At 38.6% G+C, this 13,824-nt stretch overlaps 1 protein-coding gene across 1 annotated transcript; it reads left to right on the top strand.

The window, feature by feature from the left end:
* The first annotated feature begins 6,768 nt into the window (after window positions 1–6,768).
* LOC103722318 (protein DMP6-like) lies at window positions 6,769–8,009 on the top strand. The gene has a single exon (XM_008812867.4). The coding sequence runs from the start codon at window positions 7,061–7,063 to the stop codon at window positions 7,679–7,681; it is 621 nt and encodes a 206-aa protein (XP_008811089.2). The 5' UTR covers window positions 6,769–7,060; the 3' UTR covers window positions 7,682–8,009.
* Window positions 8,010–13,824: the final 5,815 nt, after the last annotated feature.

A 13,824-nucleotide genomic window follows, 5' to 3' on the forward strand; every position in this document is an offset into this window, starting at 1 on the left:
ACTTGATGGATAGTGTTACTTTTTTTTCATGTCATAGGTAGTAGAGAGATAGATACTACTATTCGTCTCGAACACTTATCCTTTCTCTTGTATACCACATGGACTACCATTCTCGTCTATAATAGATGACATGATTGCTTTTTCCTTATCATAGTAGTTATAGTAGTTGGCTAGCCACCATCTTAAAACTTTACTCTATTAAGGTCTCATCTCGGCCAATAACTCTTACCCTTTGGGTATACATCCTAGTAACTTGGCTCGCACACTTCGCGTACCAGCCTATACCTTTGGCACGGCTTGTACTCTTGGAGTATCGGCCTGTAACTAGGTTAATAGACATATCGACCTGCACCTAGCCTAATACGCATCTATAGTTTGCACCTTTAGTGTACCGCCCTATATTCTTAATGTATCGACTTACATTCTTGGCATTTTGGCCTGCTTTTCTAATACTTGGTCTAAAGTTGCTTCCTTTTAGTAGTAATCAGCCTATTAACTCGTATTTCATCCTGTTGTCCGAATATTTCAGCCTGCTGACTAAGTATAACTCGGCCTATAAAATCATGTATTTTGGCATACTAGCTGAGTAAATTGGCCTATTGATTATGTTCTCAGTCTATACATTGGCATTTCATCGAAGATTGACATCCATCGGGAACCTCTTATTCAGCCCACAAAAGATATTTCCGTAAAGATCTACCATTATTCAGTCTATACTGGATGGTCCTTCAATATGGTATAGGCAAACCCTAACCAACAATTTTTGTTCTACTGTTCTTGGTCTACTCTATGCTTTGATGCCTGTAAATTGTTCCTCAACTTTTCTGAACTTTCTACTATGTTTGCATGTGGGGAACATTGTTACCAGACGAGCATGATTTTGAACAGCGAGTTTGGTGCACCAATAAAAAATAAAAAAAAAAGACAGTCAGCCTGCTTTAGTTATCATAACAATCCAAAATTATTGTGAATGATGTTTTCAGCCAGACATAGCATTTCATTGCACATTCAGCTTGGTTAGGTTTCTCAAATTTAAATTGGTGGAAATCAGGTAAATTGAACCATACACCAGTGGATGTACGCTAGGGTGGTAAATTTTCTATTATTTTTCATTGTACCAGGCTTATTACTGGTGGTCGTGCTTTCCAAGCCAAGGCAAAATTGTGGACGAGAAGGTCCTTATCTTGAAGCATAGGATAGAAGAGTTCATGCTCCATTTGGAGCGCCACTCATCAAGGTATCAATGTAAGGTGGAGACAATAATACAGCGGGAGCTTTTGTGGCTGATCATTCCCATGCATGGACTATTCTGGATTTCTGAGGAACAAGTGTCTAAAGCTTTTAGAAGCATATTGTTTTCTAATTTTTTTTAGATGTATTCGCATCAGAGTAATATGAAACACCCATCTAAGCTAAAAAAAAATAGCCTGGTGATGGTTAAGCATGTTTAGTCTCTTCATCTTGTTTATCTTTCTTTTTTTAAAAAAAAAACTTTTATATTGGGCAGCTAGGATAGAAATACGGTAAAATACCTTCAATATTGATCCATCCCTTACCGATTATCTTGGGTTTTTTTCCAAGGGATAAAAAGAGTATAAGTCAAGTCAAGGATAAAAAGATAAGGTGAAGCTCCGGAACTAAAATCGAAGACTTTGAGGGAAGCTCAAGTCAAGGAGAAAAGGTTAAGGAGACAACGAGAAGCCCATGAAACTAATTAAAGTCGAGTAGCGCTTCATTAGTTTTCTAGATTAGATTTGTGAAAATCACATAACACTTTCACGTTACATCAACTTTAAAATTTTATGAATTATTTTATATGGTATATTATATATATATATATATATATATCTATATATGAAAGTTATCAATTTTTAGAAATGGTTACAGGTGATTCTCTGGTTAATAAATATATACATTAATACTCTTCATTTCGTTGATTTATTTATGAAATCTCACAATTCATATCATTCGGCCTTTTCTGCTTCCCTGAAAGAAAAAAAAATCCTCATGCACATGACTAGACTTGAGTTTGAGAAAAGGCAGGATACCATGTACCACAACATTTTAGTCTCATTGTTATAATACTACTGTCACAAACCTATTGTGCTGTTTCAATTCTTGTTATGCAACTCTTGTTAGCTAATGTTTTAGCAAAAAATCACTCAGCTAGTGTAGCGTATTTCCATTTCTCCATTTAACAAACTAAAGTGATCGGTGCAAGACACCTGAGTTACCCTAGCATTACTCTTTGTTTTGAAAGCTGTATGAATGGTGAGTATCAAGTTTATATAGAGATTTCTATGTGTGCATTTTTTGAGTAAAATTCTATATATGTAATCAGAAATAGCTTACTTCACAAAATCAATATTATATCATGGCTTAATCCTACAAGTCGGAGTTATCTTTTGGAGGTATACATAGAAATGCTACTTAGATATTGAATTTGTATTACAGAAGATGCATGTGCCGGATCTGGATTTAACTCCAACAAATTCTTCTCAAGGTGCACAATCTAGTTGCCTATATATCTTCTGGTCGATCCATAACTCAACCATGAGCATAAGATTATCTCAACATTTTTCAAGTTGCCTTTCTTGATCGAGCATGGAGTAACATTTTCTTTTTTTCATTAAAAAAACAAAGCATGGAGTAACACTCAGGCAACAAATGCTTCTGTTTATTAGTCTGGATGAGGTTCTTCCCTCTACTGATCATCAGACACTTAGTTTGGAACTATTTAATTCCTTTTCTTGTATCTGTTCCTCTCCTCTCTTGACAATGTAACTCATCTCAATTGTAAATATGATTAATCTTCAATAAAAACCGTGTGGCTCCTTTCTGCCTTCCCTTTACATCAAAAAAAAAAAATGAAAAGAAAAATAGAAGGCCAGCAGGACTTAATTTGGTCATTTGCTTAGCACCTCCTCTTCTGATCCTAAACTCCATGCACCACGGAATAGAGTAAAATAGGATAAGGAAATGAAAGCATGAGCAAGACTAGTTTTCTGGTGCATTTTAATATACCTTGTTAGCTCTTTTTCATGGCATGTGCCCTGACCTTGGGTGCGATTCATGCTGCTCGTGCACACGTCTAGTGTTAGCAAACACGATCAATGGTGGTCATAAGAAGGATAATAAAGGTTATCTCTTGGGAGACGGACAAAAATAAAGATATCAGCCAAACAAATCCTAATATTATACCTAAAAATCATCTCATGATCAGTTCATGAGAAGAAGCCGCTGTCATGGCGTGGAACAAGGGCAGTTGGATGTTAACACTTGTCTTTCTTTATTCCCCTTGACTGAGCTCTCCCTCTCAATCTTCCTATATGGGACGGATTAAACGAAAACAATGGTGGAGTACTCGTCCCTTGGCTCATGCGACTAATTCAACTGTTTGAATGGAATCCATTAAATCGTTTGATTCTCCGAGTGGCTGTGGCCTGTGAGAAAGACCCTCACTTACACTGGAAAGTGGAAGACACCCACTAATGAGTACTGGTCCCAATTTCTGGAAGAAAAGACCCCATGGAATACGGTCTGTCGGTAGGCTAGAAGAAACCAAATTAGCAATCCAAGTGAGCCCGCCCTACAGGCTAGAAAGCATCTTTCCGCCATGGAAAATTTGCACGCAAGGATGAGATGATGGAAAGGGGCCGGGAAACTTTGAAAAAAAACAAAAAGAAGAGAGAAAACAATCGCTGAAGATCCTTGCACATGGAGACTAGTGCCCTTAAAAATCCAAAGATGGTTCTCATCAATTCACCAGAACAGTTTGTCTATGATTAACACACTGTGCAGCATTATAGGTCTCAAGACTCTCGCTAATGAGGTCTTAAGACTCAGATATTATAGCATCACCTGATGCACTGCATGCACTAACCTAGTTGTTGCATGCGTCAGGATAGAGATCGAATGTTGGAAGCACAGTCGCAAGTTCAGGGAAAATTCAGCTAGGTGTAAGGACTTGGATTCAAAAGCAGTTCAAAAAATTCATCAAAAATATCAGAAAAAAGTTCAGATAATTAAAAAAAAGTATGAACTTACAAAATACCTATCAAATTATTTACTTCAAAATAAGTATAAAATTGGCAAAAGTAACAAATGATAGGAAAAAGATCTAGCAACAATATATTATATGGTTAATTTGTAATATTTTAAAAAATAAATTAGCCATAAATAAATCATAAAATTTGTGAATAATTCAGAGATAATTGAATAGTTCTAGATCGATCTATTTTTGAAGAATAATTCAGAGAATCAATGATCAAGATAAAACCAAGAATACTTCGATACTTTTTAAAAAAATAGAAAATATTATAAATATGGTTGGAAGATGTTTCCTTGAGTTACCTGTGTGATACTCTGCATTTCTTTGAAATGACTTATGGTACTCCTCTTGTTATTATCATTATAAACATTAAATGGCTTCTGTCATAATATAGCAAGTTTATGCATCCTGTTTGTCAGTCTAAAATGGCTTGACATCATATAACCTCAACTCACTAGGATCCATGAGACCATATGCAAAGCTAGTATAGTTGGTAAACACAATATGAGCCTAGAAAGTAAGCAAACCAGTTTTTAAACTCGAATGAACTCTGTGTTCGATGATATCCTACTCCTGGAGCTTCCACTCGTAGCAGACTCATTGGCCCTGGCAACAATGTTCCTCATCATTCTCAACTTTAATTTGTTCCTTCAAGGCATTTGGTCCATTTCCCTTTACTTGTTTGCAGATGTTTAATCTCTTACTATTGACGACATTTATATCATGCTCAAAATCTCACAATCAAAAGCCTTCCAAAATGATTCAAAACTGGAGACCGTCGGCTTGATGTTGCATGCTTTCCAAAAATCATTGCTAGGTTGCTAGACGTAACATTTGCAGTGTATGCTTCAACATTTAATCAATTTGATGTTAAATGCTCCACTGGCTTTGCCACGCAGAACCTTACATCCTGATCCCAAGCGATCCTCAGCAGCCATAGCCTCTTCCACTTATCCAATTTGAGTCAAAGTTCGAAAAAAAGGTTATCTTTTAGCCTACGAGGCTACTACAGCTGCGCCAAATGAACCTCCTCTTTTCTCTACTAAATTAAACACCAGAGTTCATGGCGCCCCTCCATTCATCCGGGTTTAAACTAGACTAGCCAAGCCTTGGTCATCCTGCAAACCACCTCGCATGCATGCTTCTAGATCGTCCTAGCCAGGACTTGTTCCACCGAGCAGACTAACCCACAGCTTGTTGGACCCAGCAAGCAGCGTATGTGGGCTGGGTTCTGAAAACAATGAGTTGGGACGTACGAGGGCCTGAATTTTATAAACGGAACTTGGAACAGCTGTGATGAAGCCCATAAGCCAGGACGACCTGGCCCAACTTTCTTTCTTTTAATTTCTTTTTTCCTTCTTCTGAGAAAAAAGATGGGGCTAATTCATCATCCATTTCACGAGTGTTTGGAATATTGGATTATATGTTTATAAATCATAAATATTAATCAAATAAGAGTTCTGCAGAAAGCAACGTTTTTTTTTTTTCACGCCTTCAAGCCAAATATGAAGCCCAAGACCCAAATATTTAATGGTCAGATCCTGGGCTATTGGCCCACATTAACAAATGAAATTGTATCCGTTATTGCGTGTCCGCTCTTCCAGGGACATGCTAGTTCTAGTCATTGACTACTTAGCTTTAAAGAAATGTTTCCAATTTAAATGGAAGCAAACATGACCAGAAACAGCTAAGAGAACTCTTCGACACCACAGTGGAGCGCATGGAATCGATCTCAATATCATGTTTGTTTTTGCAAGTCAAGTCAAATGATGAACCGGTCTGTAGACAAAAGAGGAAAATGCATACATCAAAGACTGATATGCGTGCTCCACATACTGTTTTACAATTTAAGATCATACGTGTATGTATATACTATGCAACCACCCATCTGTAGAGCCTAACAATGAGTTGAGGTGGTTTTAGGAAGTATCTCGAAAATTTTTTATACAAATTGTAATAACCCAGCTAATATATACCAAAAGGCTAGATTTCAGGAAGTATCTCAAAAATAGCTAGCTGAAAAGTATTGTTTGGATTTTTCGATCTTATATAAATACCAAAAATCTACCCAGTTAATAACCAATGTGTATGAGACTAAATACACGCCTGCATGGATTCTCACATACTCTCACCGTCTAAGTTCTAACGTCCTCGTCAGGTTAAGGGTTCAAATCCATGTAAATCTAATCATTAGCACCACGATTGGTCCGTGATCAGGTCCAATAGATCCGTGCTACAGTGTTCTCTAGTCCACATAAGTTATTGACCGGGTCCATTCTGATATCATTTGTAATAACACAAGACCTCGCCCAAAATGGCTAGCTAAAAAGTATCCAATTTTTTTTGATTTTGTATAAATATCCACAATTTATCTAGCCAATAACTAATATAAGATTAAACACACGTCTATACAGATTTTCATACGGATAATATTGAGGCACTAGTTTCCATTTATCTTTTGATACCACAATGCTTTTGCAGCAGGTTTCTCTGATACTATGATCCCGGTGTCCGGGAGCCGCACCTACACGCTTAACATCCAGGAAAACCCCCTCCTCTAATACAGCACCACACACCATGTTAAACGATCGAAGTACCAAACTCGGCTGCCGTCTCTAATCCAGCAAAAAAAAGCCCAAGCGTGAACGCGAACATCCAATAAAGCTTGGCTGCCGTCGCTTCCGGCCACATAACGGAAGCTCTGTTACATAACGGCCACGAGAGCCGCCGTCTAAGGAAAAGAAAACCAAAGACGCCGTCTTCGAAGTTGGGTCTTTCCTTTTGTCGATGACTTGTCCTTCACAAATAAAAAATAAAGCAAAACCCCCTCCGCAATTCTAGTGATGTTCCTTGCAAGCTATTCCTTCACCCCCTCCTCGCTTCGACTCCCACGAATCCCTTCTCTATAAACTCACCAACCTACCATTTGATCGTCGTGATCACCTCCCAGTTTGAGAAGGAGGTACAGGGAAGAAACAGAAAGAAGAGACCGGTGCTGTCGGGACAAAGATGGAAGATATGGAAGCCCATCATCATGAAGAAGAGCAGCAGCCTCTCCTGGCTTCCAAGCCATCGGATGAGGACAGGACGACCATGGTGCAGCAGGCCATAAGCCAGACGTTTAAGAGCGTCGCCCATCTCGCCAACCACCTCCCAACCGGCACGGTCCTCGCCTTCCAAGTCCTGTCCCCCATCCTCACCAACTTAGGCCGCTGCACCGATGCGAACCGAACCATGACCGCGTGCCTCGTGGTCCTCTGCGGACTGTCATGCTTCGTCCTAAGCTTCACCGACAGTTTCCAGGACAAGACCGGGAAAATAAGGTATGGACTCGCCACCTTCGGGGGCATGTGGATCATCGACGGCGCTAAGCCTCTCCCTCCAGAGATAGCGGCCAACTACAGCGTAAAGTTCGTAGACTTTGTCCACGCTTTCATGTCGGTGTTGATCTTCGCGGCGGTGGCCTTGTTTGATAAGAACGTAGTGTCGTGCTTCTACCCTGTCCCGTCGGAGGATATGGAGCAGGTGCTCACTGCATTGCCGGTTGCGATCGGAGTGTTTGGCAGTGCAGTGTTTGTTACTTTCCCTACGACTCGCCATGGAATTGGCTTCCCAGTTTCCCCTCGTTGATGCTTCAATCTGCGTGCGTGGATGCTTGCTCCCCGTGTAGTTCTACTGAAACAGTCAATATATATGGTCTTCATGTTGAAACAGTAAATGGGATTGGCAGTGTTTTAATTTTTTCATAAGATAAAGAGTTGAATTTAATACTTTGGCAGCTCCGTTGATACCGCAAGAGTTAAGAAACGGTGGTTTCTTGCGGCAACAAGCAAGTTGCCTTCGACGCATTCTTTTCTTGTGTATATGGAAATCGTCCTCGAATGCTCTACCGAAAATAGTGATGTGCTTCTTGTTATAATTGGGTAGATATAGACAGTGATGGTCGTGTTCCTTTGAAGTGTTCATAATTGATATACTTCAAAAAAATAAATTAATAAACATCGATCATTGCTTATGGGGAGAGATAACTGAGGAGGAATATCATCTTTTGGTAAGAAACAAGACAAAGATATTGAGAGGAATAATTCCTTCCCTCTCTGCGTGTTATTCTCTGCCATTTGGGTTGCATTCTATATATTGCTGAGCACGTCATGCCAATAGGTCGTGAGTTCATAGCAGGAGATGTCAGTGACCTGAAGCAGTAATAAGAAAGATCATCAACCACTTATTCCACTAACTATAACACAGCATCCAACCAAAGAATTGGATTTACAAAGTCATTCAATGACCATCGCTAAAGAGGAACTTTGCAAATACGTACGTTAATCAGCTTAGACAAACAAATAATGCCGCCACATCATTCCATACCTGAGAGCTCTAAACAATCCCCATAATATTTTAAATATCTAGAGCACACCAAATAAGATCTGAAGCTATTATACGGATGAGAAATGCGGCGTTCCATTTTCCTCACATAAACAAACCTCGCTCGCATTGACTGGCACAGGGAAGTGGATGGTGGCATGCCTTTTACGTGGTCATTTCATAATGTTCATCCGCACAATCTTTAAATCCTTGTAAGTGAAAGATTCTCAAAATTAATAAGAAGATATAAAGATCAAAAAATAAAACTGCTCTTTTTTAAACAAGGTGCCATAACAAACTTTACAATAATTTTCTCTGACTACCTTTACAAGGTTCCAAATAGAAAAACTTCGATCATTACGATTTTTTGAAGAGCTGAAAAAGGTGGATAAGATCTATCCCAAAATATTAATCTGAATTATCCGTGTGATAAAAGGTCCTGCTCTACTATAAAAAAAAGCTTCATACATGACATAACCCCTATTCTGATTATAGGAGGGCTGAATTTTTTTGAGCCAAGCCAAGAGACTGTCTGAGATAGACCATAGACATATAAAAACTTGAAATAACAGATGTGATTTAACATCGTCAAGGTATCATAATGTTATCTAATAATATTCAAATTAAAAAAAAAAAAACCTTAAAGTATCTAAGGCTTCTTGCGATGGTTTATAGTGATTGTCCCCGCATGATATTGTCAAAAATATAAAATTATTATTTTTTTGCATCTTCATCCCTGACATATTTTGTATTTACGTATAAGAGCCTGTCCTTTTTATTTTTATATGAAATCGCTGCAAACTACTCCATTAGTGGATGCTTTAAGAATCTTGTAGTACGAAAAATATAGGAATTATTCCCCAACCACTAGATAAACCTTCCTTTAGTTTGTGCTTCACATGGAAGAAATGCTGGAAGGAGCACACTCAAACAAGCATGGGCCCGAGGCCATACACACCGGTCAATAAATGTACCGGTGATTAATTACCCTGCCAAATCACTCTAACGTGGGTACAACCTGCCAAATCATAAGAAAGTAAACAATACATAGGAGAGTGCACCGCTAATCTCGCCAACCTTCTGCCCACCAGTGCAGTCTTCACCTCCCAATTTTTGTCCGACTCAGGTTGCATCTTTTGCACGAAAGAAAGGATTCACCTTCCTTCATGCGAGTTCACCGCAGGATCACCCACAGTACAGATCCCAAAGCGCCCCAATCTCCATCATCCATCCGTCTGCACAAATCTAAAAGCAAGGAGTGGATAATCCTAGGGTGGATTCGCGCAAAGGAAGGCGAATCCTTTTGTCTCTGAAAAGATACGACTCGAGTCCGTTCTCCTCCCCTACCTGCATCGACCTCGTCCATGTTTGCCATTCGAGTGTTGGCGGTGCGCTCTTTGCTGTTTTGCCAAACACCCTCCTGCAGGCAAGGTCTTTCCATAATATTAAGAGTGGAATTTTATTTTATGCTGAAATGACGTTTAGGCTCGTGGGGTTTGGATCAGGTGCAAGCAACTCTAAACCTAAAGTTATTGCTATCTCAAAAATTTCGCATTATATAAGTTGGACCTGGAACATGCACATGGTATTTATACAAACTCCACCTTACCTTGGTCAATATGATAGGATATTCTCTGTTATACGACTCCAAGGATACGTTTTTACCTAGGCAGATGCGGGAGTAATACATCTAACCAATTCATGACCTTCTACTTAAACCATAAATTGAGATTGGAAAAAAAATCTAAGCAAATCCAAGCAAATCAAAGTTCCATGTAAAACCTGTTTACATCAATTAATGTGCCGGGTAGAATGTAAAGTTTGGACCCAAATTAAAATAGAAGTAGATCTAGGTTGGGCGTTCCAAACTGAACGAACTCGATCAATTTGTTTGCATTTGGTTTTGATTTCTTGCTCGGGCCAAATCGACCTTTTCGGACCTATTTTTCCCTGCCAAGTCATTCTTGTATTTTTATTCATTTAACGTCGAGCTCATGGCTCAATTCTTGAACATAGGGTTTTGTTTTATAAAGAGTGGTGGCTTGAAAAGGAATAATTGTTGTCATGCAAGTATTGAAAGGATAGGACTTTCATGAGCACTTTATGAGATGGTCACTGGTAAAACCCTTTTAATTGTTGCCGGTTCTATTTATCTATCTCTGTGTAAGTCTAGATAATGTTTAATTGATCAATAACACAAACAAAAAAACATCTTTTAAAACGGTGTGTTCTTGAAACCTTTTACATTATATAGTGAACTTAGGCCTGGTTTGGACGGGGGAGAGAGTATTAATGATAAATTTTGATTAATAGCAGTTTCTATGAGATTAATTATTTTCTAAAAGAAATGCGGTTTTTGTTTTCCAATCATTCTTGGAATACTTCTCCAATCATTTGAGATTCCTCTCCTACGGTGCTGCTCGTTCCCTCACTTTCTGCTTATAAGGCGTTTATTCCATGCTTCCAAATAAGCTCTAGATTAGCCAACGAACTCGGACGGACATGGATGACCGTGAGCCTACCATTTTAGCTAAATTGGCCGGCAAACTTCTCAAGAGGTGATCCTGATTCCAATTCTCCATTGTCTCAGACTTTGGTTTGTCGTGTGATGGTACCTGCTGAGAAGACATCTTATTCTGTTACGCCATATCCCTCCGCTGTGATCCCGGATTACCTCTATATGTAATCCTCACTCATAATCATTTCTCCACTTCCTTGAAACCCCACTATTATGTAATTCTCACTCATTTGTAATTCTTTATTCTTTTATAAAGTTTGAGAAATACTTAGTGCCATTAACTAGTCGGAAGGTACTCTTCTGTTCAAGTCTTAACATCCTCATCAGGCTAACTGCTCCGATGGGCCGAGTTTGCTCTAATGTCATTTGTCATCACTTGAAATTTCACTCAAAAAGGCTAGCTAATATGTTTTTTTGGTTCTTTAGTTCTATATAAGAACTCAAGATCTTTTCGATGAATAATCGATGTGGGACTAAACATACGTCCGCACGGGTCCTCATAATAACCATGCATGATCTCAACCGGAAAAGAACAGCCATCATGTCCGCACTCAAAAATGCTAACCAGTATGAACAGTCACTCATGCAAGGTGTTGGAATCTCATTTACAAGCTAAAAGAATTTATGGATTGAGGACAAATATAGATTATTCTGCAACCACTAGTGCTCTTTTGATGCTTCTTGTGGTACACAATGTTCCAAGTAGTCTAAAATTGTGGCACACGTCTCAGAAACTTTTTTGGTATAGACAGTGCTCCAAACCAATAAAATCGCTTGGAATTCTGTCTCTTTTGCCTAACCTTAGTATGATGAATAGAATCATTTGTGGAAGGCCATTGATGGAGCCCTTGATTTTTTCATGGACTCACGAGATGCCCGCCGCCGCCGCCGCCGCCGCCGCCGCCGCCCACCCATCATTTGTGGAAGGCCATTGATGAAGCCCTTGACTTTCTCGTGGACTCACGAGATGCCCGACCAACCCCCCCAAAGAGGATAAGGGAATAGGCAAAGGTGGCGAGGAGAAAAATATCCATTGCACAAGATTGGCGCGCTTCCAAACGCTTCACGTTTTTTTGCAGATAAGAGCAGAAGGACCGATGTTGCCTACGCCCATAAATTAAATCCAAAATCTATTTTTCAATATCTGAGAGAAACTAAGTCCCCTGCTCATAAATCCGAATCCTATTTGACAATAAATGTCAAAGAAGACTGTTAGGAAACAATAGAAAGAACTGCAACTTGATCGAAAACTGCAGAGACAGAAATAATAATAATAAAAAAAGATGTTGGCAAAATATCCCTTGATTTCTTGTTTCAGTCGTTTTGAGAAGATTGCACATTGAGAAGTTGATCCGATTTAAGCCTCATCTTTATCCTGAAAAAAGGGTTGAGAATTATAAATATATGTAAACAAAAAGAAATATTTTGACAAGGATGGTGGAATCCGAAAAACTGAATTACCAAACGAGCCATTACAGAAACCAGAACTATATGCAGCCATCGGTATCCTATGTGATTGCAAATGAACCAGAACCAAGTCCGGCACTTCAAAAATTTGAATATTATCGATCTTTTCTCTCTTGTGGCCTCTATTATTTGTCACGCATGTCTTTTTCTAATTAAAGCTTGGTGATCTAGCAGGAGCAAACAAGAACTAAAATAGATCCCACCATTTGTTCAATCTCCAACCACTCATTAGCACATCATGAACAGATTTAATTAGAAACGCTAGAGCATAAAATTGACATGGAGATCTCAAATTACCACGAGCAAATCTAATTTCTGATATTATATTAACTAACCAATTGCTCTACAAAGTTCGAGCTAATTAGCTCGTGATCGATGTAATAGTCAGGATGAGCAAAACATCAAGCTTTTGAGTTACGTTAGATTCACTAGAGATAGCAGCTATATCAGATGTGCAACCAAACCATAGAACCTCGAAACGTCAGTTGGACCCGTGTATCATTGCAATGCCATAAAACTTAGACGAGATGGTTCTGTAACAATACCACAGACGGCATATCCCTAGGTCGCATAGAAACTCTACAAGGACATGTGAAAGAATGATCAAAGAAATCCCTCCACACCGCACCACGCCCCTCCCGCCAATGGGCGCACGATACCTTCCCCGTCGCACCATAACTGACGAACAAATATCATAAGAAAAATGGGGCGAGGCTTTTTATTTTTGACACATTTTTTTGTATCTATCTTAAAAAGAAAATTCAAAGCCAAATAGGGATAAGAGAAATTCGACTAACAAAGTTTAGTCTTCTAATTTAATGGGGAAAAAAAAGAAAGAAAATTGTACACGTCAAGAGAGACCATCTGTATCCTTTTTCTTCTTCGCCAAGCCTCTTCTTCTATCCTCTTCCTCATTAAGTTGTATTTCTCATCCCTAAAGGCTTTCTTCTCCTCTCAAGTTTCTTTCTCCTTTTGTTTTGGAAACTATATATTGATTTACCTAAAGGTATGTATTAAAACATTGGATGATTATTTTGCTAGATATATATCACCTGATTATATAGTGCATACTAATGAATATCATTATCTGTAATCTATGTATCGATTTATTTGAAGGTATGCATTAGGTTGTTGTTGAATGTATATTATAAAAGCTTATAATATGTATCCAGAAACTGATAAGTGCGCATCACTTAACCATATAGTGTGTATTGATGAGCATAATATTTGGACTCTATATCAATTTATCCGGAGGGGTGTATTAGGATATTGGATGATTATATTTCTAGGTGAATATCGACTGGTCATATACTATGTACTGGTGAATATCATATTCTGAAAATTATGTATTGATTTATTTAAATATATGTATTGAGTTGTTACCAAATGTATATCAAAGAATCTTACAGTGTTGTACCAAAAA

This window comes from Phoenix dactylifera, chromosome 9 (assembly GCF_009389715.1).
Source record: "Phoenix dactylifera cultivar Barhee BC4 chromosome 9, palm_55x_up_171113_PBpolish2nd_filt_p, whole genome shotgun sequence".
Taxonomy (NCBI): Eukaryota; Viridiplantae; Streptophyta; class Magnoliopsida; order Arecales; family Arecaceae; genus Phoenix; species Phoenix dactylifera.